Source organism: Bos taurus, chromosome 21, assembly GCF_002263795.3.
Source record: "Bos taurus isolate L1 Dominette 01449 registration number 42190680 breed Hereford chromosome 21, ARS-UCD2.0, whole genome shotgun sequence".
Classification (NCBI taxonomy): domain Eukaryota; kingdom Metazoa; phylum Chordata; class Mammalia; order Artiodactyla; family Bovidae; genus Bos; species Bos taurus.
Window position 1 is genome coordinate 699124 of NC_037348.1, and position 27433 is coordinate 726556.

Here is a 27433-nt window from a genome sequence, read left to right on the forward strand (position 1 = left end):
TCCCCACATGCCAAAGTGTATCATTGTCCCCACCACAAAAATAAAATACTAGAAAGCCATTGAAATGTATGATGGGGAATGCTAATTAAGAGCATTACGATATACAAAATAATGGCTGTAAAAGGCAGATCAGAAAATATTGCGTACCACATGCTATTGTTTTCTGAGGGTTTTAAAGCATATCATATTGTTTGTGTATGTACATAGAGTAATACACACACAGAAAAAGTAATAAAGCTGCTTAGAAACAAATGCTAACCTCTCAGGAACCTGAGCTTATAGATACTTTAATTTTTTTCTTTTTTAAAAACGAATCTGTCTAAATGTTCTACATTGAAAGTTTTTCAGAGTAAGAAGATCTGTTAAAAGAATAATCGTGCATTTACAAATATTAGTTGACTGACATTTCCCCAGGCATGCTCTTATCAGGTCTGTATTTCAGAGGAGATGCAAGCCATATTTTGGCTTACACACCCGTGGCCATGTGCTGTCAGTAGGGTTCCCTCTAAATGATGATTCTGGTGATGTTTTAAGAAGGGTCCGTACTGAACCCTTCTTCCCTTAACTTGTCAATAAGAATGAATAAGACACTACGGAAAAATGATCTTCTTTACTATATAAGAACTTTTTTTTTTTTTTTTTAATACGTCCTTGGGGAACATTTAAGAAAAGCAAATACTCTGGCAGGAGGTGTTCTGCTGAGACCAAGCCCAGGAACACTGGGACAAAATTTACCCTGATGCAGCTTCCAAAACAGAAGGAATCCAGTAGACACGTGCATTTAGGTTTTGTCTCAGCTTACTTAAAGCGACAGTGGCTACACCTCTCGGTCTGTTTTGATCCTCTGCTCTCCCTTTGTAGACAGAGGATAAGAACCGCCAGTTGCAGGAGCGCCTGGAGCTGGTAGAGGAGCTGCAGCAGACGCTGCGGAGGGCGGAGACGCTGCCTGAGGTGGAGGCGGAGCAGGCGCAGAGGGTGGCCTCTCTCTCCAAGGTGCTGTTCTGGGTCCCTGGGGGGGTGGGCGCTGGGAGGGCCTGTTCCCCTGCTGTCCCACCGTGCCCCTGCCCATGCTGCTTGGTCCACACAGGAGCGCAGACTCGGGGGTCCTGCTGCCCGTCTGAGATGGGAGCGCTCCCTGAGTGTGAGGCAGCCCCCGCTTCTGTGTCATCCCTAAGTTAATTTCCCTCCAGTTTTGTCCCATGTTCTGTGTGTCCCTAGGACGCTTCAGCTCCGAGTCACTGCTGCTCAGAGTTCAGTCAGCTACTCAAAACCTAGCAAGATACAGACATCGAAAAATCCCATTCTCGTTTAAGAGATGGCCAAAATAGCTCTGTAATGAACACAGTTTTAAGTCATTATCCATACACTTGTTGAAGAAGTCCCAGCAGGGCACATGCAGACCCGGGGCCCCACTCCCCACTCGCCGTCCCCGGGAGCCCGCGGGTGAGAGGCCGCGTCCCTGGGATATGGCGCTGCTGGGGGCACCATCCCCACTGCCAGCCAGCCAGCCACCCCGTCCTTCTGGCGGGAAAGGTGTTGCCCCGCACTGCCGGAGGGCACTGGCTGGGCATGGAGAGTCGGGCCGGGTCTGTGCTGGCGCGGCTGTCGGAAGCGTTGCCCGGGGCTCAGTGAGCACCTGAGGGGCCGTCAGGTCGCTGGCGGCCGGCGGTGTCGGGTGCTCGCAGACCCTGCCAGAGCAGGGTCACTAACAGCCGCCAGGGGGCACCCTTCTGCCTGTGATCTTCCTCTCCAGGCTTGGTTTCTCCTTTCCCCTGGCATCTCTGCTGTCCGTCCCCGGTCTGCCTTGTAGTCCGACCTTTTGTCTTCCGGAAGCTCTACCACTCAGGAGGCTAAACGATTTGAACTTCTTTCCCAGCTTAGGAAGGTAGAACGTGTACCTTGTGCTTGCAGCTGCTGCCCACGCTGGCTCACCACAGGCAGTCCGAGGAGGGAGCGCAGCGGCCATGGGTGCAGGGCCTGGGGCAGGGGGAGCACGTCTCCTCTCACGAGCTGGTCACCAGCACCCTCCGTGAGCCATGTGTCACACATGAAGCCGTGCAGGCTGCATGAGCAGGTGTGCGGATGTGCCCCCCCTTGAACCCGAGCCCCGTGGTCTGCATAGAGCATGGCCCAATTGCCGCCCCTGCAGTCACAGCCCGAGTGCTGTCAGGACAGGGTCGTTGCAAGCGGTCGATGCTGTTCTTGGGCGACAGGCGGGACAGAGTCACGGCAGCATAGAAGATAGGCTGCGCCAGATGGAGGCCCAAATGGAGGAGAAGATCAAGGAGCTGCAGCGGGTGCCTGTGCTGACAGGGAAGCTGTGTCTGGGCAGGAGACACGGCTTGGGTGGGGGCCAGCGCTGCCTTTCTCCGCCACTCCCATCTCTGCTGCTGAGTGTGTGCCTGTGTGGCCCCATCTGCTGATCCGGGCATCCACCTCCTCGGGAGCAGGGCCAGAGGTGGTCGCCCATAGGTGGTAGGCAGGGGCCAGGGCGTCCCCACGTTCAAAGAGGCTGCTTGTTGCTCTGACCAGCCAGTCTGGGAGCTGCTTGGGATACAGGTGGACCTCAGGACTGCCCCTCAAACAAACTTGAGGTTGCCAGCCTGGGGCCTATGAAACTGAAGGCATGGCGACCAGGTGTGAAGCCTGTTTGCCTCGGACGTGGCACTGGAGTCCCAAATGCCAAACGGGTGTTCCAGACATGGTGTGTGGTAGGATGGCTGCTCCTAGGCAGGAGGAGAACCGTAGTTGTGCTTCGACAGAAGGTGCATCAGGAAAGGGCGATGGTGGAGGCTCGCATCACCGAGTCCTGAGAGAGGTTTCCTGGAAAGGTTGGCTACATGGTGATACAGACCATCCAGGAAATGGAGTGGGGATCCCAGGTCCAGCCTCACGTGTCTGTACAGTCCCCACCATGCCTGTGTTCTTGGGCCTGGACTGCAGAGCCTCACAGGCGGGATCCCAGGGGGCAGTGGTTCTGACTCCCATCGTGAAACCCACAGTGAGGCACCCTCCCCGCTTAGGCAGAGAGCTCAATGTTTCCCGATCAAGGGTGCTCTTCCTTACTTTCAGAACTGCTGCTCAGAGGCTGTTGAGATCAGGATGCTGTTTATGACTAAGCCAATTCAAAGTCAACTTTTGTTTTGCTTTAAAAATCTTTGAATGCTATGCCTTATTGTGGAAGCTGTGACAGGTTTTCTTTCCTTGGGCTCAAAAATCACTGCCGATTGTGACTGCAGCCATGAGATTAAAAAATGCTTGCTCCTTGGAAAGCTATGACAAACATAGACAGCATATTGAAAAGTACAGACATCACTTTGCTGACAAAGGTCCATATCGTCAAAGCCATGGTTTTTCCGGTAGTCACGTATGGGTGTGAGAGTTGGACCATAAAGAAGGCTGAGCACTGAAGAATTGATGCTTTCGAATTGTGTTGCTGGAGAAGACTCTGCTTTATCAGAAAATAAACTGTTTTTAAATGTATTACAATGGAAAATTTCAAACATGCACAAAAGTGGATGGAGTAGTATAATAAATACCCATGACCCATCCCGTCAATTAATCTCAGCAAATTCTCACACAGAGCCAATCTCAAATAGATCATTCTCTTGTCTTCTCTCCATTTTATTTTTTAATACAGTAAGTCCTAAAACAGCTTTTTAAACCTTGAAATTGATGCTCATTTTATAAAACACAGACTTTCCAACTTTGTTATTACATTTAAAAATTGCTTGAGGTAATTATTTCATTTTTAATATGAATTTTCATATTGGAAAAGACCCTGGTGCTGGAAAAGATTGAAGGCAGGAAGAGAGCAGATGACAGAGCATGAGATGGTTAGTCGGCATCACCAACTCAATGGACATGAGTTTGAGCAGATGCTTGCGGAAGTCGAGTTACATTTTCCTTATGGCTAATCCAGTGCTGTAACACATATAGCATTTCTGGTTTTGAACACTGAATGTGTTTGCATTATAGATGGGTTTAGAGTGTGTGGCCATTGTGTGTGGTGCAGAATTCTGAGCAGTCCTTTGTGGGTTCACCCGAAAGCTGAGACAAAGCGTGAGCCTTTCACATGGACTGTGCTGTGCGTCAGAAAGATAATACGAGCCACCTACACAATCTAAAATTTCCTAAAAACAAATAGGCTACTTGACGTCCTTCTTTCACTGCGAATCTTGAAATCCTCTGTGTGATTTCCACATCGAGCTTTGCACCAGCCTGTCTCACGTGCTCAGGGGCTGCACGAGGCGGGTGACTGTTGTGGCCGACAGCACAGAGCTTCCAGGTTGACTTGAGTGACTCAGAAACTTGGCCCATTTGACTTGTTTTACCCCATGAGGAAGTGAAGTGGGCTGTAGAGGAATGAATGTGAGGAATGCAGGTGAGCTCCATGGAGACACTTTAAAGCAGTGAGGGCAATAGAGTGAGTCATGTCCCCGTGACCCAAACCCCCGCCCCAAGTCCAGCTTCTCTCTACCCACTTCATCATTGTTCATGGCTTACGATGTTTCCTCCAGAGAAACCTTTTCTACACCTGAGATGGAACTTCCTCTTCATTATGGTTTATAAGGGTTAATATTGTTCTGAGTGTTTATATTTGCTAGGGACACTTAGAGAACATTTTCTCAGAATTAAAATGTTCGGAGTTGATACCTACTCATGTAACCTGTTCTGCACATTTTGGTGCAAGTCATTTTATATCCAGAAAGCAAACGGTGCAGGCTGTGTCATTTGCTGTTTCGTAGGACCAGCTGATTCTAAACCTGGAAACCCTGAGAGCCAAAGTGGACCAGACGAGACTGTGAGGGGCTCCCTTCCACCACAGGTAGGCTGCTCCCCCGGGCAGCTCCCCTCAGCACTGTCAAGTGTGACAAGGGCCTGTCTGGTATGTGGACAGTATGACTGGGTGTTGCTCATGGTCACACCTCAAGGAGCCTGTAGCTTCGTGGCCAGCGAGAGGGAAGAGACAAGCATCGTTCCTTAGGGTCAAACTTGGTACCATGGAGTGGTAGTAACAGGATTGACAACATTTAAAACCACAGGCAGAGGTTTGGAAGTGGGGGGCCGACCAGTTGATATTTGGGTGTATTCATTTGAGGGGCCTAAGAGACTGTGACACTGATGTTTCTGAAGAGTCACAGAAGGTTAATGACCTGTAGCCTTTTTTATGTGAGTGGAGACTGAGACATGACTTGCTGTTGACTGCAGTGGGAGGAATCACCTGGCTTGTGAATGAGGAGAGCAGATTACTGAGCATCCTGATTTTTTCTTACTCGTTGTTATAGGGGCAGTAATTCTTAAGTATTTAAATGTTTCTTTGACTTCTTCACGGAAAATGGTCACAAGTGAGAGAGAAACTTTAGCAAAGGTTATTAAGTGCTTAACTGGTGACATTTGCCAAGGACCAGCCCCGGCTGATCCAGGGTATTCGAAGGGGAGACGGCGTCGGCGACTATTTATATGCTAATTAGAGATATAGAGAACAATAGAATGAGGATAGCTCAGTAGGAAAATTCAGTGGAAAAAAGAAGCTGAGTAGCTTGGTTTACGCGGGAGACCAATAAAACTTCAAGACAAGAAGTTTGCACCACTTACGTAGGCCACAGGCGCCCTCTCGAATAGCGGAAGGTGTCTCACCCTAGACACCTTCTCGAGTGGGTCTTAGAAGCCCAGGCATGATTAGTAAGCGTGGTGGGTTCCGCGCTCCAGATGGAGACTCAGCTGGAAGTTAAAAGAAAGAATGACATGGGGAGACCAAGCGTTGGTGAGCAAGGCCCATAGCTTTATTTTTAACAGGGGCTTTTATACCCTAAGTTACACATAGAGGATAATAGGGGATGCAAAGTCAGCAGTCTTTGATTCTTATCAAAAACCAAGGTTTCTTTCCTGCAAATTTATCGTATACAAATGGTTTAGGTGATTTACATCATCTTCTGGCCAGAAGGCCTACTAACATTTTATGACTCTTGACAAGGACTTATCAACAAAGACTTACTTTCTCTAAGAGTAATTATTTTAAGGTTTGGCACCATCTTCCAAAGATAAAATTGCATTCCTATAGGGCGGATGTGTAATGGGTTTACAACAAAGGAAAGAATTTATTACCTTAAGGGTCTAAAGTTACTAACACCAAGGCCACTACTTATTTTTTCTACATACCCACTATTAATTAATACATATTCAAGGATACAATTCAGGGGATGTGAAAACTTGGCAACAAACATTGACTCATCAATGAAATCCTTTACTAGTTTATTCTGACAGTTTTTAACTCTCTGAGAGGCTCTAAGCTATTTGAATATCTTAAGCTTCCCGTGCCTCTGGAGGCTAGGAGACTGTAAACAATCGTATGCATAGCTGCAGGAGTCCGGGTAAACTTGTCAGGCGAGTTAGAGAGCCATCTGAGGGGTTTGGATTTAAACACTCCTAATTGCCCAGGAACTTTATTAATTGGAGTTGTAAGTTAACTCTTTGACACAGAGAGAGCGAGATGGTGGTAGGGGACAGCCCCCAGTAAAGTCAGAGGTGAGAGCACAAAGCAATAAAGTAGGCAGACTCTGGTTTTTTGGGGGACAATGCTCGAGAATATCCGGGGGGACTCCTGAGGCTCGATCCCGCCTTTGCGTATGCCGAGCCTCCTTCCTCATGACCTTTGTCACGAGTGGAATGCCTCACCGGCTCCCCGCATCTCCCCCTTTTTTATTTCTTAAAACAGCCAGATGTAGCTCAGTCGCGAGCCTCTGAATGCTCTGCCGAAGAATCCTGACAATACAAGAAAGAATGATTATTAGAAATAAAATTAAAACAGCCAACGTAGCATAGCCGAGGAAGGTAGACAGAATATTTTTTCCTGAAATGTAGTTAGAGAAAGTATGGAAGAAATCATTTGCTGTTCCAGCGGCAGTAAAATCTAATCGGGAGTGTTCCAGGGTTGCTATTTGATTGTGAAGTTTCCCTAAGTCTAAGCTAATGTCAGAGCTGTTCCAAATACCTGAAATATGGTTTTTAATCTTTTCCCATTCAAAATCTGTCTCATTTACTTTCAGGGGTGTTACACATATCCACCGGTAGTCAGCATGACAGGATAATGCCATTTTCACCTTTAAAGCCTGCAATTCAGTCCCAATATGTATTACTGCTTCCTCTAGGGCGTCTACCCTCATCTCTAATTTTCTGTCTATAGCTTCCTGTGTTGCCAATGCTAAAGAAACATTTTTGGACATAGAATCAACATATTGAGCAGTATGTACTTGTTGAGTCAATGATATTGCTGCCACAGTAACAGAAGTAATTGCACTTATCAAAGCTGCTATTCCCAAGATAAGTAAGCCCACAAACCGTCGTGTTCGCATTAAATCCTGCAGTTGTTGCAATACAGCCAAACCGTAATTATCATACCAATAAGAATGCACAGACACAGGTATCATGAGATAGGGTGGGCGTTTCAACACAACAAAAGAACAAACATTATATTGGGGGGTCAAACAAGATGAAAGCATACATTGTTCACAAGTTACGATATTAGGTCCACCTGAATAATTCATGTGTACATTTAATCTTTTGGAGTCATTAGTAAAGAGAAAAACATAAGGCGAAGGTACACAAGCTAAAACAGAATAAGTAGAATTGCTATTTGGACGGAATAAGGAAATGGGAGCAGTGGCAGCAAGGGCCCTCCAAATTTATGGCTGCCAAGAGGTTCTGTTCTTAGTTGTATAGGACAATATAGGCGAAACAAATTGATTATTATGCCATCTAGTAATGCTTAAAGGCCAAGAAACCAAATCTTTCTTCCAATTATAAAATCTGCTGGGAAAGTCATCAAGGGGCAATGGGCTCCTATCTAGGTCTGAGTTACTCCAATCTTGAATCATGTAATTTCCTCCTCCCGGTATTCTATAATCAGCTCTTAAACGATAAGTACAAGATTTCCAAATCGGATACCCTGTACGATCATCTATAGTGTTCCATATGGCATCTGAAGGCTCGGTATTATAACAACTTGAATATCCAGGAGGGGGTCTATGGATTATAAGTTCGTGGGGATCAAGGGCCCCGGGCATACGAGCCTGTAAAACCCAAAGCGCTAGACGCCCTCTGTGTTCAATACCTGAGGCTGGAGAATGAGTCAGAACTGCCTTTTTAGAGGCTCCGACACATCCTTCTTTAGGGGGAATAATAAAGCTTTCTATATCACTGGGAAAGTTGAAACAAACAGGAAGGTCGTCTGCTAATCCCCTGAAGGTAAAATTGAAATTAATAGGATATTCGTCTGTGGTATAGGAAGTATATGACCCTCCCAGTAACTGAGGCTGGTTTGTGTGGACCCGTAGGGGGTCACTGTTCCAGGTAACTACTTGAAGGGTTGGAGGATCTGGAAAGTAAGCCCAATACTTTTCAGGAGTGGGGGAGGAGGCGCTTACCTGGCAAGATAATAAGGCAAGCATAGCAATAAACATCTTCTCAGGGGAGGTTGGAGAGCCCTGCAAAGAGGTTATTCCCCGTGCCTGATGGCAGAGTGTTTTTATTTGTCCCCAAGTAGGTATGGAGGCATTCCAGGTCGCCTGAGTCAGGCGGCCTGACCCCCTTTTGTGAGGCAAAGGATTGGGGGGAGCGATATCCTGTATGTGAAGTTGAGACATCTGTTTGGTGGGCGGATCCGTCCCCTGCTCATCCGGGATCCCTGATGTCAGTTGCTCCGATGTCAGTGGTGTTTCCCGTGCTGGCGGGGGGAGCGAAGGCAGAGGAGGCCCTTTTCTCTTTCGGGGTCGCGGCGGCCGTGGAACTCGGTATCCGAGAGGCTGAGACATGGCGAATCAATCTATCCGGAACCCAAATTGGAGAATCTGCGTCCTGTGGAAAAATACAAGCATATCCTCGACCGCTGGTTAACAATGGGTCAGGACCTTTCCATTGTCCGGAAAGGAGGTCCTTCCATTTAACTAATGGTTTTGCATTCAATTGCTCCGGGCACCAATGGCGAAGCATTGCAGTCATTCCAGCTGAATCAGTATTTAAAATATTTATTACAAAAAGAGCATGTTGCAAGAGGTGATGGGGAGAACTATATTTAAACTCCCCTTCTTTTAGTTTTTGAATTTGGGTTTTTAACGTTTGATGTGCTCTTTCCACAATGGCTTGTCCTTGTGGATTATAAGGGATGCCTGTATTATGTTTAATTTGAAACTTTAGACAAAATTCCTGAAAAGACTTAGATGTGTAAGCAGGAGCATTATCAGTTTTCAAGGCTTTTGGCAGACCCATATATGAGAAACAAGTAAAGAGATGTTGTATTACGTCTTTAACTGCTTCCCCTGTGCGAGCAGTTGCAACAATAACATGAGAAAAGGTGTCTACTGTTACATGAACAAAAGACAGTTTTGCAAATGAAGAGATGTGAGTTACATCCATCTGCCAGAGTGCATTAGGTTTAAGACCGCGAGGGTTAACTCCCATAGGTAAACTATTTATAGTAGTGGGACAATGAGAACAGGGACGAACAATCTCCCGAGCAGAGTCTCGAGGAATCTGAAATTGATATCTTAGCGCAGTAGCATTTTGATGGTGGAGTGAATGAGAAGCTCGGGCTTCTTCAAAAGCAGAAGCCACTGTGACCTTAGTTAGTGAATCTGCCAGGTCATTTAAGGCACTTAAAGGTCCAGGCAATCCAGAATGAGCCCGAATGTGACCAATAAAATATGCTCGGCTTCGTTTCCAAATTTGCTGCTGCAGTTTAGTTAACAAGTGAAATATTGCAGTTTTGTTCTCAGGCAGGATCGCAGTCTCAATGTGTGGAAACAGCCTGACCACATACTGAGAATCAGAATAAAGGTTAAATTCCTCCTCTGCAAACATAACAAAAGCCTCTATAACAGCTGTGAGTTCAGCTCTCTGGGCCGAAGTCTCCTGCGTATGTAAAACTTTACGCTGATCTTTTGTAACTATAGAAGCTCTGCCATTAGCAGACCCGTCAGTAAATACCATTTGAGCATCTGAGATGGGAGAGTATTTACACCTAACAGGGAAAATAACTGGGTGTTTAGACATAAAATTTAGCAAAACATGTGAAGGTAAATGATGCAGAATTTGGCCAAAATAATTTCCTATAGCAATCTGCCAATCCTCATCAAACATTAGAAGAGCATCAAGTTGTTCTTTATTATATGGAATTACAATTTCTGCTGGTTCTTTACCAAACAATTCAATGCTACGTTTTCTCCCTTTCAATATCAGTGTAGCTATCAGTCCTGGATAAGAGGCCACTACTTTTTTAGCCTGGGCGGGGAGATGGACCCATTCTAGGGGGCCGTTTTGCCACAAAACTCCCGTAGGTGCTGTTGGAGTAGCCAGGCAGAGGAATTGCCAATTTGTTTGTAAATTAACTCTTTTTACATAGCTATCAGATAAAGCTGCTTCCACTTTTTCTAAGGCCTCCTGAGCCTCAGCAGTTAATTGTCTCTTAGAAGTTGGATCAGGATCCCCACGTAAAATGTTAAAAAGAGGCTTTAATTCAGCAGTGGTTAATTTTAAATAAGGTCTGATCCAATTAATGTCGCCTAAAAGTTTTTGATAATCATTTAAAGTAACAAGGTGATCCTTTCTCAATTTTAATGGGGCATGAGTCACAGTTTCTGAATTGATAACCCGTCCTAAGTAAGTTATGGGCGGATTGACTTGAATTTTCTCTGGGGCAATTTTTAAGCCTCTGTCTGTTAAAGCCTGAGTCAAATCCTGGAGAACAGTTTGTAAATGAGCTCTATCAGGGTGAGCTATTAAAATATCATCCATATAGTGAATCATATACAATTGTTCATATTTAGCCCTAATATCTTCTATAGCTGCATTAACAAATTTTTGACATAGAGTAGGGCTGTTTTTCATTCCCTGGGGCAACACTTTCCATTGAAACCTTAAATGAGGCTGCTTAAAATTTTCTGCTGGTAAACTAAAAGCAAATCGCTTTTTATCCTCAGCATTTAAGGGGATGGTGAAAAAACAGTCTTGTAAATCAATTACAATAATATTATATCCTTCTGGGACGGCTACTGGGGAAGGAAGCCCAGGTTGTAAGGCTCCCATATCTTCCATAGTGGCATTAATAGCTCTTAAATCTTGTAAAAGTCGCCAGTTGCCAGATTTTTTCTTAATAACAAAAATAGGAGTATTCCAGGGGCTATTGGAGGGCTCAATATGTCCCAGTGCTAGTTGTTCAGAAATTAACGCTTTGGCTGCCAGTTGTTTTTCTTTAGTCAGAGGCCATTGTTCTACCCACACCGGGTCCTGAGATTTCCAGGTAATGGGGTCGGCAGCAAAAACAATGGCCTCCATCAAAAATTTGGATACCCTAACCCAGCACGGAACTTTAGAGGAGCAGGGCAAATTGGTTCAGTTATTCCTGTCTGCTGTTTACCTAACCCTTTTGAAGGGTCATAGCCCATTTGTAGCATTTGCAAAGTTACTTTATCATCAGGGCTAAAAAGTAACATGCCCATTTGAGACAGCACATCTCTCCCCCACAGCAAGAAGGGCAGCGAAGGAATCATATACGGTTGGAATGTTCCACGGGTATCCTCAAATTGCCAGTCTAAAATTTTTGCACTTTGGGCTACTGCAGGAGCTCTCCCGATGCCCACTAAGTTATTTGCAGTAGTATGTGTGGGCCAGGAATTGGGCCAGTCTTTCCCAGAAATACAGGAAACATCTGCTCCTGTGTCTAATAGCCCTTCAATAGACTTGCCACTGACAAGAATAGATTTCATAGGACGCTTTTTAGTAATTTCTGTTACCCAAAAAACCATGTCACTAGACCCAAATCCTTTGTCCTGTCTTTCATTTTGGGTGGCTGTTGGCCCAATTGCATTATGATAAGGCAAAAGTAAAAGTTGGGCTATTCTCTGTCCCTGATGTATTTGGAAAGTTTTAGTCGGGGGTGAAATCATTATCTGAATTTCTCCTGTATAATCTGAGTCAATTACTCCAGGAATAATTGTAAGACCTTGTATAGCTAAGGAACTTCTGCCTAGTATAATTCCTACCAGGCCTGTCGGTAATGGACCTTTAACTCCTGTAGGGATTTTTATAGTGGGGCTATCTGGTGTTAATATTGTTGAGGTGGTGGAACTGAGGTCCAGTCCTGCGCTGCCTGGGGTTGCTCTGATGAGCTCTGCGACGGGACGAAGGGAATGAATGGGTTCAGTGAGGCTGCCCCAATCGTTGTCGGGGCCTGGGGCTGGCCCCTCAACCCGTTTCCCGACTGCTGGTCAGGGCCTAAAAGGGCTCCATTTCTGTGGAGTCTTGACCTGCAGTCCCTTGCCCAGTGATATCCTTTCTGGCAGCGAGGGCAAAGAGACCTAGCATTCATGGGCGGGGGGGCAGGGTTTTGCGGAGCAAACACAGCTGGTTGGGCCGGATTAGGTAGATAAGAACCGGGTGTTCTTTGAGGGCAGTAACGAGAAGTGTGTCCCTCCTGGCCACAGGAGAAACAAGTTTTAGGGAATGCATTCTTGCTTTGGTTATTGAGATCACTTTGTGATGGCTTATTCTTGTTAGTAAAAAAGGACTGGACTGCCTGCTGATAAGAATTCCCTGTTATTGCTGCAGCTATCGCAACACCTTGTAGCATTGACGGTCCTACATCTGCACACTGTTTCATATAATCAATTAAAGATCCAGTTCTTCTAAGAGGGCGCAATATAGCCTGGCAGGTAGAATTAGCATTTTCAAAGGCCAAGTGTTTTGTTAACAGTTTAGCTGCCTCAGAATCAGAAATTATTCTCTGGACAGCTTCTGAGAGTCGTGAGACAAAGTCTTCAAATGGCTCTTCTGACTTTTGTTTAATATCAGATAGAGCGGCACCTGATGCTTTACCATCGGGCAATGAGCGCCAGGCAGTAAAGGCACAATCAGCCACCTGTTGTATAGTAGTTCTATCTAATTTCATCTGTTCGTCATACGAGGGGTAGTCGGCCTGACCAAGTAATATAGGTTCAGTGATATGTGTAAAGTCTCCATTTTGGTTAGAAAAAGCATATATACGAGCGAGATCATCATATTCAGATTTCCAAAGTATAAAATGTCCTCCGGACAGGCAGGCCCTAGCAATTGATTTCCATTCTCGAGGTGTTAAGCACTGACCTGCTAAATTTTCTACTAGCTGCATTGTATATGGGGCTTTAGGCCCATATGAAATACATGCATTTTTAAGTTCTTTTACCAATTGAAAAGAAACAGGCTCCCAGTCGATAGCCTTTTGTTCTCTTTCATCATTGTCAAAAATTAAAGGGAAACAAGCCTGAAGCTGGGGATCAAATTTCTCGCCAGGGGCAGAAGAGGTCTGTCTCCGTGGGATCGATTTTGGAATTTTCCCACTTCGATAAGGAGGTGGCAGCAATAATGTGGGTTTAATAGGACCTGTACGGCTTGGTATGGGAGGTGGTATGGGGGGAGGTGGTATGGGAGGAGGTGGCAATGGCATAGGTTTTATATTCTCTGCTCTGTACTCTGGAGCTCTTTGAACTGTTTGGTATGCAGAAGTTACATATGGATTAACTGGGAAGCTCTCTTGGGAATCCCTGGGGGCATATAGCCTGATGGGAGACGTTTCCCTTAAGCTCTTTGGAGCTGATGGCCTGACAGGGGAAGTTTCTCTTAGGCCTTTTGGGGCATCTTTGTTTAAGAGATGCCGATCTTCATCAGAATGATATTTAGCTGTTATCTCATCTAAATTCTCTTTTCCTTTTGGGGAAGGCTGATCTTCTTTCTCATCCCTATCTTTAAGTTGTTCCTGAGTAGTCATGGCTGCTAACATTTTTCTTAGTTGCTGATAGTTAGGCGGGTCTTCGTTTTTCTCATTTTCTTCAGGTTTAACTACAATTTCGACTTCATTTTCCTCTTTAAAGGTTACTTTTTTAGATTCAGGGGTAGGTTTAACTACAGCATTTTCTTCACTATCCCTTTTAAGATGTACTTTTTCTGAATCTGGGGCAGGGTCTAAGACATCTCTAATAATATTCCATAAGGAAAAGGCGTCATTAGGCACCTTTTCTGAGCCATGTTCGGCATGGTAAGTTTTTAACTGTTTTCCTACTTTTTCCCAGACATCTAAGTTAACAGAACCTTCGTCTGGAAACCAGGGACAGTGCTCTTGTACAAAGGAAAAAAATGATTGAATGGCAGATTTTTTAACTTTAATTCCTCTTTTACCTAATAACTGTAAAATTACTCCTATAAAGAGCTGTCTTTCATTTGATTCAGTATTACCCATGTCAGAAAATTAAGTATAGTAAAAGATTTTGCTTTTAGCTATCAAAAGATTAGGCCTTTTTTGTCAGCCTTTTTAGAAATCGTTTTTTTCTCTCTAACTCTTCAACACTTTCAACACTTCCCACTCCTCTCTCCCTGTCTATTCTACAGGGGGGTCTGCAGCACCCTAAGTGGGGTCCTATCCGTCCCGAAAACTCAACACTGGGGGAATGGGGTTGGGGACTTACCTTCGAAACGCCTGTATCGGGCGCCACCTGCCGAGGACCAGCCCCGGCTGATCCAGGGTATTCGAAGGGGAGACGGCGTCGGCGACTATTTATATGCTAATTAGAGATATAGAGAACAATAGAATGAGGATAGCTCAGTAGGAAAATTCAGTGGAAAAAAGAAGCTGAGTAGCTTGGTTTACGCGGGAGACCAATAAAACTTCAAGACAAGAAGTTTGCACCACTTACATAGGCCGCAGGCGCCCTCTCGAATAGCGGAAGGTGTCTCACCCTAGACACCTTCTCGAGTGGGTCTTAGAAGCCCAGGCATGATTAGTAAGCATGGTGGGTTCCGCGCTCCAGATGGAGACTCAGCTGGAAGTTAAAAGAAAGAATGACATGGGGAGACCAAGCGTTGGTGAGCAAGGCCCATAGCTTTATTTTTAACAGGGGCTTTTATACCCTAAGTTACACATAGAGGATAATAGGGGATGCAAAGTCAGCAGTCTTTGATTCTTATCAAAAACCAAGGTTTCTTTCCTGCAAATTTATCGTATACAAATGGTTTAGGTGATTTACATCATCTTCTGGCCAGAAGGCCTACTAACATTTTATGACTCTTGACAAGGACTTATCAACAAAGACTTACTTTCTCTAAGAGTAATTATTTTAAGGTTTGGCACCATCTTCCAAAGATAAAATTGCATTCCTATAGGGCGGATGTGTAATGGGTTTACAACAAAGGAAAGAATTTATTACCTTAAGGGTCTAAAGTTACTAACACCAAGGCCACTACTTATTTTTTCTACATACCCACTATTAATTAATACATATTCAAGGATACAATTCAGGGGATGTGAAAACTTGGCAACAAACATTGACTCATCAATGAAATCCTTTACTAGTTTATTCTGACAGTTTTTAACTCTCTGAGAGGCTCTAAGCTATTTGAATATCTTAAGCTTCCCGTGCCTCTGGAGGCTAGGAGACTGTAAACAATCGTATGCATAGCTGCAGGAGTCCGGGTAAACTTGTCAGGCGAGTTAGAGAGCCATCTGAGGGGTTTGGATTTAAACACTCCTAATTGCCCAGGAACTTTATTAATTGGAGTTGTAAGTTAACTCTTTGACACAGAGAGAGCGAGATGGTGGTAGGGGACAGCCCCCAGTAAAGTCAGAGGTGAGAGCACAAAGCAATAAAGTAGGCAGACTCTGGTTTTTTGGGGGACAATGCTCGAGAATATCCGGGGGGACTCCTGAGGCTCGATCCCGCCTTTGCGTATGCCGAGCCTCCTTCCTCATGACCTTTGTCACGAGTGGAATGCCTCACCGGCTCCCCGCATCTCCCCCTTTTTTATTTCTTAAAACAGCCAGATGTAGCTCAGTCGCGAGCCTCTGAATGCTCTGCCGAAGAATCCTGACAATACAAGAAAGAATGATTATTAGAAATAAAATTAAAACAGCCAACGTAGCATAGCCGAGGAAGGTAGACAGAATATTTTTTCCTGAAATGTAGTTAGAGAAAGTATGGAAGAAATCATTTGCTGTTCCAGCGGCAGTAAAATCTAATCGGGAGTGTTCCAGGGTTGCTATTTGATTGTGAAGTTTCCCTAAGTCTAAGCTAATGTCAGAGCTGTTCCAAATACCTGAAATATGGTTTTTAATCTTTTCCCATTCAAAATCTGTCTCATTTACTTTCAGGGGTGTTACACATATCCACCGGTAGTCAGCATGACAGGATAATGCCATTTTCACCTTTAAAGCCTGCAATTCAGTCCCAATATGTATTACTGCTTCCTCTAGGGCGTCTACCCTCATCTCTAATTTTCTGTCTATAGCTTCCTGTGTTGCCAATGCTAAAGAAACATTTTTGGACATAGAATCAACATATTGAGCAGTATGTACTTGTTGAGTCAATGATATTGCTGCCACAGTAACAGAAGTAATTGCACTTATCAAAGCTGCTATTCCCAAGATAAGTAAGCCCACAAACCGTCGTGTTCGCATTAAATCCTGCAGTTGTTGCAATACAGCCAAACCGTAATTATCATACCAATAAGAATGCACAGACACAGGTATCATGAGATAGGGTGGGCGTTTCAACACAACAAAAGAACAAACATTATATTGGGGGGTCAAACAAGATGAAAGCATACATTGTTCACAAGTTACGATATTAGGTCCACCTGAATAATTCATGTGTACATTTAATCTTTTGGAGTCATTAGTAAAGAGAAAAACATAAGGCGAAGGTACACAAGCTAAAACAGAATAAGTAGAATTGCTATTTGGACGGAATAAGGAAATGGGAGCAGTGGCAGCAAGGGCCCTCCAAATTTATGGCTGCCAAGAGGTTCTGTTCTTAGTTGTATAGGACAATATAGGCGAAACAAATTGATTATTATGCCATCTAGTAATGCTTAAAGGCCAAGAAACCAAATCTTTCTTCCAATTATAAAATCTGCTGGGAAAGTCATCAAGGGGCAATGGGCTCCTATCTAGGTCTGAGTTACTCCAATCTTGAATCATGTAATTTCCTCCTCCCGGTATTCTATAATCAGCTCTTAAACGATAAGTACAAGATTTCCAAATCGGATACCCTGTACGATCATCTATAGTGTTCCATATGGCATCTGAAGGCTCGGTATTATAACAACTTGAATATCCAGGAGGGGGTCTATGGATTATAAGTTCGTGGGGATCAAGGGCCCCGGGCATACGAGCCTGTAAAACCCAAAGCGCTAGACGCCCTCTGTGTTCAATACCTGAGGCTGGAGAATGAGTCAGAACTGCCTTTTTAGAGGCTCCGACACATCCTTCTTTAGGGGGAATAATAAAGCTTTCTATATCACTGGGAAAGTTGAAACAAACAGGAAGGTCGTCTGCTAATCCCCTGAAGGTAAAATTGAAATTAATAGGATATTCGTCTGTGGTATAGGAAGTATATGACCCTCCCAGTAACTGAGGCTGGTTTGTGTGGACCCGTAGGGGGTCACTGTTCCAGGTAACTACTTGAAGGGTTGGAGGATCTGGAAAGTAAGCCCAATACTTTTCAGGAGTGGGGGAGGAGGCGCTTACCTGGCAAGATAATAAGGCAAGCATAGCAATAAACATCTTCTCAGGGGAGGTTGGAGAGCCCTGCAAAGAGGTTATTCCCCGTGCCTGATGGCAGAGTGTTTTTATTTGTCCCCAAGTAGGTATGGAGGCATTCCAGGTCGCCTGAGTCAGGCGGCCTGACCCCCTTTTGTGAGGCAAAGGATTGGGGGGAGCGATATCCTGTATGTGAAGTTGAGACATCTGTTTGGTGGGCGGATCCGTCCCCTGCTCATCCGGGATCCCTGATGTCAGTTGCTCCGATGTCAGTGGTGTTTCCCGTGCTGGCGGGGGGAGCGAAGGCAGAGGAGGCCCTTTTCTCTTTCGGGGTCGCGGCGGCCGTGGAACTCGGTATCCGAGAGGCTGAGACATGGCGAATCAATCTATCCGGAACCCAAATTGGAGAATCTGCGTCCTGTGGAAAAATACAAGCATATCCTCGACCGCTGGTTAACAATGGGTCAGGACCTTTCCATTGTCCGGAAAGGAGGTCCTTCCATTTAACTAATGGTTTTGCATTCAATTGCTCCGGGCACCAATGGCGAAGCATTGCAGTCATTCCAGCTGAATCAGTATTTAAAATATTTATTACAAAAAGAGCATGTTGCAAGAGGTGATGGGGAGAACTATATTTAAACTCCCCTTCTTTTAGTTTTTGAATTTGGGTTTTTAACGTTTGATGTGCTCTTTCCACAATGGCTTGTCCTTGTGGATTATAAGGGATGCCTGTATTATGTTTAATTTGAAACTTTAGACAAAATTCCTGAAAAGACTTAGATGTGTAAGCAGGAGCATTATCAGTTTTCAAGGCTTTTGGCAGACCCATATATGAGAAACAAGTAAAGAGATGTTGTATTACGTCTTTAACTGCTTCCCCTGTGCGAGCAGTTGCAACAATAACATGAGAAAAGGTGTCTACTGTTACATGAACAAAAGACAGTTTTGCAAATGAAGAGATGTGAGTTACATCCATCTGCCAGAGTGCATTAGGTTTAAGACCGCGAGGGTTAACTCCCATAGGTAAACTATTTATAGTAGTGGGACAATGAGAACAGGGACGAACAATCTCCCGAGCAGAGTCTCGAGGAATCTGAAATTGATATCTTAGCGCAGTAGCATTTTGATGGTGGAGTGAATGAGAAGCTCGGGCTTCTTCAAAAGCAGAAGCCACTGTGACCTTAGTTAGTGAATCTGCCAGGTCATTTAAGGCACTTAAAGGTCCAGGCAATCCAGAATGAGCCCGAATGTGACCAATAAAATATGCTCGGCTTCGTTTCCAAATTTGCTGCTGCAGTTTAGTTAACAAGTGAAATATTGCAGTTTTGTTCTCAGGCAGGATCGCAGTCTCAATGTGTGGAAACAGCCTGACCACATACTGAGAATCAGAATAAAGGTTAAATTCCTCCTCTGCAAACATAACAAAAGCCTCTATAACAGCTGTGAGTTCAGCTCTCTGGGCCGAAGTCTCCTGCGTATGTAAAACTTTACGCTGATCTTTTGTAACTATAGAAGCTCTGCCATTAGCAGACCCGTCAGTAAATACCATTTGAGCATCTGAGATGGGAGAGTATTTACACCTAACAGGGAAAATAACTGGGTGTTTAGACATAAAATTTAGCAAAACATGTGAAGGTAAATGATGCAGAATTTGGCCAAAATAATTTCCTATAGCAATCTGCCAATCCTCATCAAACATTAGAAGAGCATCAAGTTGTTCTTTATTATATGGAATTACAATTTCTGCTGGTTCTTTACCAAACAATTCAATGCTACGTTTTCTCCCTTTCAATATCAGTGTAGCTATCAGTCCTGGATAAGAGGCCACTACTTTTTTAGCCTGGGCGGGGAGATGGACCCATTCTAGGGGGCCGTTTTGCCACAAAACTCCCGTAGGTGCTGTTGGAGTAGCCAGGCAGAGGAATTGCCAATTTGTTTGTAAATTAACTCTTTTTACATAGCTATCAGATAAAGCTGCTTCCACTTTTTCTAAGGCCTCCTGAGCCTCAGCAGTTAATTGTCTCTTAGAAGTTGGATCAGGATCCCCACGTAAAATGTTAAAAAGAGGCTTTAATTCAGCAGTGGTTAATTTTAAATAAGGTCTGATCCAATTAATGTCGCCTAAAAGTTTTTGATAATCATTTAAAGTAACAAGGTGATCCTTTCTCAATTTTAATGGGGCATGAGTCACAGTTTCTGAATTGATAACCCGTCCTAAGTAAGTTATGGGCGGATTGACTTGAATTTTCTCTGGGGCAATTTTTAAGCCTCTGTCTGTTAAAGCCTGAGTCAAATCCTGGAGAACAGTTTGTAAATGAGCTCTATCAGGGTGAGCTATTAAAATATCATCCATATAGTGAATCATATACAATTGTTCATATTTAGCCCTAATATCTTCTATAGCTGCATTAACAAATTTTTGACATAGAGTAGGGCTGTTTTTCATTCCCTGGGGCAACACTTTCCATTGAAACCTTAAATGAGGCTGCTTAAAATTTTCTGCTGGTAAACTAAAAGCAAATCGCTTTTTATCCTCAGCATTTAAGGGGATGGTGAAAAAACAGTCTTGTAAATCAATTACAATAATATTATATCCTTCTGGGACGGCTACTGGGGAAGGAAGCCCAGGTTGTAAGGCTCCCATATCTTCCATAGTGGCATTAATAGCTCTTAAATCTTGTAAAAGTCGCCAGTTGCCAGATTTTTTCTTAATAACAAAAATAGGAGTATTCCAGGGGCTATTGGAGGGCTCAATATGTCCCAGTGCTAGTTGTTCAGAAATTAACGCTTTGGCTGCCAGTTGTTTTTCTTTAGTCAGAGGCCATTGTTCTACCCACACCGGGTCCTGAGATTTCCAGGTAATGGGGTCGGCAGCAAAAACAATGGCCTCCATCAAAAATTTGGATACCCTAACCCAGCACGGAACTTTAGAGGAGCAGGGCAAATTGGTTCAGTTATTCCTGTCTGCTGTTTACCTAACCCTTTTGAAGGGTCATAGCCCATTTGTAGCATTTGCAAAGTTACTTTATCATCAGGGCTAAAAAGTAACATGCCCATTTGAGACAGCACATCTCTCCCCCACAGCAAGAAGGGCAGCGAAGGAATCATATACGGTTGGAATGTTCCACGGGTATCCTCAAATTGCCAGTCTAAAATTTTTGCACTTTGGGCTACTGCAGGAGCTCTCCCGATGCCCACTAAGTTATTTGCAGTAGTATGTGTGGGCCAGGAATTGGGCCAGTCTTTCCCAGAAATACAGGAAACATCTGCTCCTGTGTCTAATAGCCCTTCAATAGACTTGCCACTGACAAGAATAGATTTCATAGGACGCTTTTTAGTAATTTCTGTTACCCAAAAAACCATGTCACTAGACCCAAATCCTTTGTCCTGTCTTTCATTTTGGGTGGCTGTTGGCCCAATTGCATTATGATAAGGCAAAAGTAAAAGTTGGGCTATTCTCTGTCCCTGATGTATTTGGAAAGTTTTAGTCGGGGGTGAAATCATTATCTGAATTTCTCCTGTATAATCTGAGTCAATTACTCCAGGAATAATTGTAAGACCTTGTATAGCTAAGGAACTTCTGCCTAGTATAATTCCTACCAGGCCTGTCGGTAATGGACCTTTAACTCCTGTAGGGATTTTTATAGTGGGGCTATCTGGTGTTAATATTGTTGAGGTGGTGGAACTGAGGTCCAGTCCTGCGCTGCCTGGGGTTGCTCTGATGAGCTCTGCGACGGGACGAAGGGAATGAATGGGTTCAGTGAGGCTGCCCCAATCGTTGTCGGGGCCTGGGGCTGGCCCCTCAACCCGTTTCCCGACTGCTGGTCAGGGCCTAAAAGGGCTCCATTTCTGTGGAGTCTTGACCTGCAGTCCCTTGCCCAGTGATATCCTTTCTGGCAGCGAGGGCAAAGAGACCTAGCATTCATGGGCGGGGGGGCAGGGTTTTGCGGAGCAAACACAGCTGGTTGGGCCGGATTAGGTAGATAAGAACCGGGTGTTCTTTGAGGGCAGTAACGAGAAGTGTGTCCCTCCTGGCCACAGGAGAAACAAGTTTTAGGGAATGCATTCTTGCTTTGGTTATTGAGATCACTTTGTGATGGCTTATTCTTGTTAGTAAAAAAGGACTGGACTGCCTGCTGATAAGAATTCCCTGTTATTGCTGCAGCTATCGCAACACCTTGTAGCATTGACGGTCCTACATCTGCACACTGTTTCATATAATCAATTAAAGATCCAGTTCTTCTAAGAGGGCGCAATATAGCCTGGCAGGTAGAATTAGCATTTTCAAAGGCCAAGTGTTTTGTTAACAGTTTAGCTGCCTCAGAATCAGAAATTATTCTCTGGACAGCTTCTGAGAGTCGTGAGACAAAGTCTTCAAATGGCTCTTCTGACTTTTGTTTAATATCAGATAGAGCGGCACCTGATGCTTTACCATCGGGCAATGAGCGCCAGGCAGTAAAGGCACAATCAGCCACCTGTTGTATAGTAGTTCTATCTAATTTCATCTGTTCGTCATACGAGGGGTAGTCGGCCTGACCAAGTAATATAGGTTCAGTGATATGTGTAAAGTCTCCATTTTGGTTAGAAAAAGCATATATACGAGCGAGATCATCATATTCAGATTTCCAAAGTATAAAATGTCCTCCGGACAGGCAGGCCCTAGCAATTGATTTCCATTCTCGAGGTGTTAAGCACTGACCTGCTAAATTTTCTACTAGCTGCATTGTATATGGGGCTTTAGGCCCATATGAAATACATGCATTTTTAAGTTCTTTTACCAATTGAAAAGAAACAGGCTCCCAGTCGATAGCCTTTTGTTCTCTTTCATCATTGTCAAAAATTAAAGGGAAACAAGCCTGAAGCTGGGGATCAAATTTCTCGCCAGGGGCAGAAGAGGTCTGTCTCCGTGGGATCGATTTTGGAATTTTCCCACTTCGATAAGGAGGTGGCAGCAATAATGTGGGTTTAATAGGACCTGTACGGCTTGGTATGGGAGGTGGTATGGGGGGAGGTGGTATGGGAGGAGGTGGCAATGGCATAGGTTTTATATTCTCTGCTCTGTACTCTGGAGCTCTTTGAACTGTTTGGTATGCAGAAGTTACATATGGATTAACTGGGAAGCTCTCTTGGGAATCCCTGGGGGCATATAGCCTGATGGGAGACGTTTCCCTTAAGCTCTTTGGAGCTGATGGCCTGACAGGGGAAGTTTCTCTTAGGCCTTTTGGGGCATCTTTGTTTAAGAGATGCCGATCTTCATCAGAATGATATTTAGCTGTTATCTCATCTAAATTCTCTTTTCCTTTTGGGGAAGGCTGATCTTCTTTCTCATCCCTATCTTTAAGTTGTTCCTGAGTAGTCATGGCTGCTAACATTTTTCTTAGTTGCTGATAGTTAGGCGGGTCTTCGTTTTTCTCATTTTCTTCAGGTTTAACTACAATTTCGACTTCATTTTCCTCTTTAAAGGTTACTTTTTTAGATTCAGGGGTAGGTTTAACTACAGCATTTTCTTCACTATCCCTTTTAAGATGTACTTTTTCTGAATCTGGGGCAGGGTCTAAGACATCTCTAATAATATTCCATAAGGAAAAGGCGTCATTAGGCACCTTTTCTGAGCCATGTTCGGCATGGTAAGTTTTTAACTGTTTTCCTACTTTTTCCCAGACATCTAAGTTAACAGAACCTTCGTCTGGAAACCAGGGACAGTGCTCTTGTACAAAGGAAAAAAATGATTGAATGGCAGATTTTTTAACTTTAATTCCTCTTTTACCTAATAACTGTAAAATTACTCCTATAAAGAGCTGTCTTTCATTTGATTCAGTATTACCCATGTCAGAAAATTAAGTATAGTAAAAGATTTTGCTTTTAGCTATCAAAAGATTAGGCCTTTTTTGTCAGCCTTTTTAGAAATCGTTTTTTTCTCTCTAACTCTTCAACACTTTCAACACTTCCCACTCCTCTCTCCCTGTCTATTCTACAGGGGGGTCTGCAGCACCCTAAGTGGGGTCCTATCCGTCCCGAAAACTCAACACTGGGGGAATGGGGTTGGGGACTTACCTTCGAAACGCCTGTATCGGGCGCCACCTGCCGAGGACCAGCCCCGGCTGATCCAGGGTATTCGAAGGGGAGACGGCGTCGGCGACTATTTATATGCTAATTAGAGATATAGAGAACAATAGAATGAGGATAGCTCAGTAGGAAAATTCAGTGGAAAAAAGAAGCTGAGTAGCTTGGTTTACGCGGGAGACCAATAAAACTTCAAGACAAGAAGTTTGCACCACTTACATAGGCCGCAGGCGCCCTCTCGAATAGCGGAAGGTGTCTCACCCTAGACACCTTCTCGAGTGGGTCTTAGAAGCCCAGGCATGATTAGTAAGCATGGTGGGTTCCGCGCTCCAGATGGAGACTCAGCTGGAAGTTAAAAGAAAGAATGACATGGGGAGACCAAGCGTTGGTGAGCAAGGCCCATAGCTTTATTTTTAACAGGGGCTTTTATACCCTAAGTTACACATAGAGGATAATAGGGGATGCAAAGTCAGCAGTCTTTGATTCTTATCAAAAACCAAGGTTTCTTTCCTGCAAATTTATCGTATACAAATGGTTTAGGTGATTTACATCATCTTCTGGCCAGAAGGCCTACTAACATTTTATGACTCTTGACAAGGACTTATCAACAAAGACTTACTTTCTCTAAGAGTAATTATTTTAAGGTTTGGCACCATCTTCCAAAGATAAAATTGCATTCCTATAGGGCGGATGTGTAATGGGTTTACAACAAAGGAAAGAATTTATTACCTTAAGGGTCTAAAGTTACTAACACCAAGGCCACTACTTATTTTTTCTACATACCCACTATTAATTAATACATATTCAAGGATACAATTCAGGGGATGTGAAAACTTGGCAACAAACATTGACTCATCAATGAAATCCTTTACTAGTTTATTCTGACAGTTTTTAACTCTCTGAGAGGCTCTAAGCTATTTGAATATCTTAAGCTTCCCGTGCCTCTGGAGGCTAGGAGACTGTAAACAATCGTATGCATAGCTGCAGGAGTCCGGGTAAACTTGTCAGGCGAGTTAGAGAGCCATCTGAGGGGTTTGGATTTAAACACTCCTAATTGCCCAGGAACTTTATTAATTGGAGTTGTAAGTTAACTCTTTGACACAGAGAGAGCGAGATGGTGGTAGGGGACAGCCCCCAGTAAAGTCAGAGGTGAGAGCACAAAGCAATAAAGTAGGCAGACTCTGGTTTTTTGGGGGACAATGCTCGAGAATATCCGGGGGGACTCCTGAGGCTCGATCCCGCCTTTGCGTATGCCAAGCCTCCTTCCTCATGACCTTTGTCACGAGTGGAATGCCTCACCGGCTCCCCGCAGACATTCATTCATCTGTAGGAAATCGACTACTGCTTGAATCCTGACTTAGGAGACAGTTTGGAGCCCATACTTCTGTGTTTGTGTGCTTAGGGGATCCTTGCAGTTCAGGGCCCCCACCCAGCCTTCTTGTAGAGAAAAGGAGATGTCATTTGAGACAAAGGCAGAGCCAGAAATTGGTCCTGTGTCTGAAACCATGGCGGGTGGAGTTGAAGGAGAGCACGTGCCCTGCAGAACGGGAGGGGACATGGCCGGACTTGGTGGCAGAGCTCTTTCAGGGTGAGGGGCTGGTGCTGTCAGAGGTGGGGAACCCCTGCTCCCCGGGTGGATGAGGTGTGAGGAGGACTGCATAGACAGTGGAGGAAGAGGAGGTGGACACGGCCTCCTGCTCTTGGGGGTTTTGGGGTAATGAGGAGGGCCCTGGTGCCAAGACCCGAGGCCTGGCACAATTGGGGGGTTAAGATGGAGAAGCCTGGGGCCTGGTCACCATTCCACTGTGTGTCAGTGAGAGTGAGAGATGAGAAGAGGAAGAAGCCGTGGGGCAGGAGGGGCCTCTGTGCTCTGAAGACAGTGGGCCACAGCGGCTGGTGTGAGGGAGGGATGTCTCTAGGAGGCAGCTCTCAAGGGGTCACGACAGTGACTTAGCAGCACAGGTGGGACTTCGGAGTGGGGCTTGCAGGCAGTTTGGGCTGGGTGGGGGGCACTATGCTGGCTCAGGAGGAAGGGAGTGGGGACTGAAAACCTGGCTCACAGGCAGGGCAGGCACGGCGTATTTGGTGAGACCTCCTAGAGGAACTGGTTACCTTGTCTCTGAGACCTTCTCCGGGAGGATAGAGCTTCGGGTGAGGAGGGGGAAAGAGATGGAGGGTGCACCCCGCGAGGGGACTGGGAGGTGATGGTTGGGGGGCGACCCAACCCGGAGGCCTCTGTGGCCCTCAGAGGACCCTCGAGGGTCCGCAGTCCACAGTGGGACTGTGTCGTACCCCCTACCCAGTTCCCAAGGGTGTTCTGGCCCCAGGCCCTTGGGTGGAAGTGGAGCAGAGAAGGGAGCAATTCTGTCAGGAGGGAGGGGAGACGGGAGGGAAGACAGGTGTGGCTCGGGGAGATTTCAGACTTCCATCTCCTGTGCAGCACAATGTTCCTCGCAAATCCATCGAGCAGAGCAGCGTGTGACCCCGAGCAAGCTGAGCTGGTTGTTGGCCCTGACCACGTGCAGACGTATGGGGTGTCCTGTCCTTGGAGGAGGGCCCTATCTCCCGGGTTTATGGACTCCTGCACGTGAAGGCGCCACCCTCTTCCCAGGGACAAGACTGAGCAGAGCCCGGGCGGTCCTGCAGTGCAGGTGGCTCACAGTCAAGGCGTGGCCACCCTGCCTCTCAGCAGGCCCCTGCTGAGTGAGCTCCTGGTAGCTGCAGGCCCAGGCCTTAGAGCTCAGGGCCTGAGCATCTGTGCTGGGCCTTGTTCAGCCCAGAGTCCAGTGACACGCTCGCCTTTGTTTTAATGGGAGACACCAGTGGTGCTCAGCTCCGAGCTGTGGGTCCGAGCCCTTTCTGCTGCGGGTTGTTTGAGACACCTTTAAAAACAATGAGAGCAGTGCAGACAGTGTTCCAGGCAGACTGGTGATTGTGATCCACAGACTTCACGTGGGAGAGGGAGGTCAGAGCAGGCGTGGGCCGAAGGGGAGGTGGGGTGCCAAGGGGAAAGCAGAGCAGGTGCAGGCCCCGCCCTGGGACCTGAGAGTGGGCTCCAGGGGGACCCTGGATGCCCCAGCCTCAGACAGCCGATCCTGTCCTAGTCAGCTCCACACCCTCGCGTCAGCACTGCCTTCCCCACATATGGGAGTTTTCCAGCTGCTGGGGATGAGCCCTGAGTGTCTGTGGAGCAGCGGGTGGCCTGTTGCTGTTGGAGCCAGAGGGCAGTGCCCTCCCGGGGGCCCTTTTGCTGTGAAATTGCCAATCTTCCAAATGGACAGGCTCTGGCTCGACTGACAGAGTGAGCTCTCTTTTCTTCTAACAGCGCTGCTCTTTGCCGTGTGTTTCAGCCGACCCCACTTGGGCAGTGCTCTGGACCTCAGGTTCCCTGTGGCAGACTGGTCAGCAGACTACTCAGGAGATGGGGCAGTGCTGCGATGCCCCCAGAAAGGCCAGCTGGCAGCGCTGCACGATGAGCCGTCCGAGGCAAGGACCCTGCCGCCACCTTCCCATCCCTGGTGGGCACCTTGTGAGGCACCTGCCCCCTCACACTGTGGTCCTGAGGTGGGTTTGGAACAAAGCGCTGATAGGTCACTTTATGTCTTCCCATTTTCCTTTTTCTGGCTAAGAGTTTACTTTTAAGGCATGCTTTTTTTTCTTAAAATAACCAATTTGGATAACTTGTGGCCTACTGTGAGGCCCAGCATGGTACTAATTAGCATAGTTTTGAAATCATCCTACGAGTAAATGGATACACATATCCATCAGCTTATAGTGAGAAGAATTCTCATTGGAAGTTTAAGTGCCTTT

At 45.5% G+C, this 27433-nt stretch overlaps 2 protein-coding genes across 2 annotated transcripts; both read right to left on the minus strand.

The window, feature by feature from the left end:
• Positions 1 to 6587: 6587 nt before the first annotated feature.
• On the minus strand, positions 6588 to 9976 carry LOC112443207 (uncharacterized). Its single transcript, XM_024982253.2, is given in 1 exon segment — positions 6588 to 9976. A coding segment is annotated over 1 exon segment (2139 nt). The 5' UTR covers positions 8814 to 9976; the 3' UTR covers positions 6588 to 6674.
• Positions 9977 to 15709: 5733 nt separating this feature from the next.
• On the minus strand, positions 15710 to 19098 carry LOC112443209 (uncharacterized). Its single transcript, XM_024982254.2, is given in 1 exon segment — positions 15710 to 19098. A coding segment is annotated over 1 exon segment (2139 nt). The 5' UTR covers positions 17936 to 19098; the 3' UTR covers positions 15710 to 15796.
• Between the last annotated feature and the right edge of the window lie 8335 nt (positions 19099 to 27433).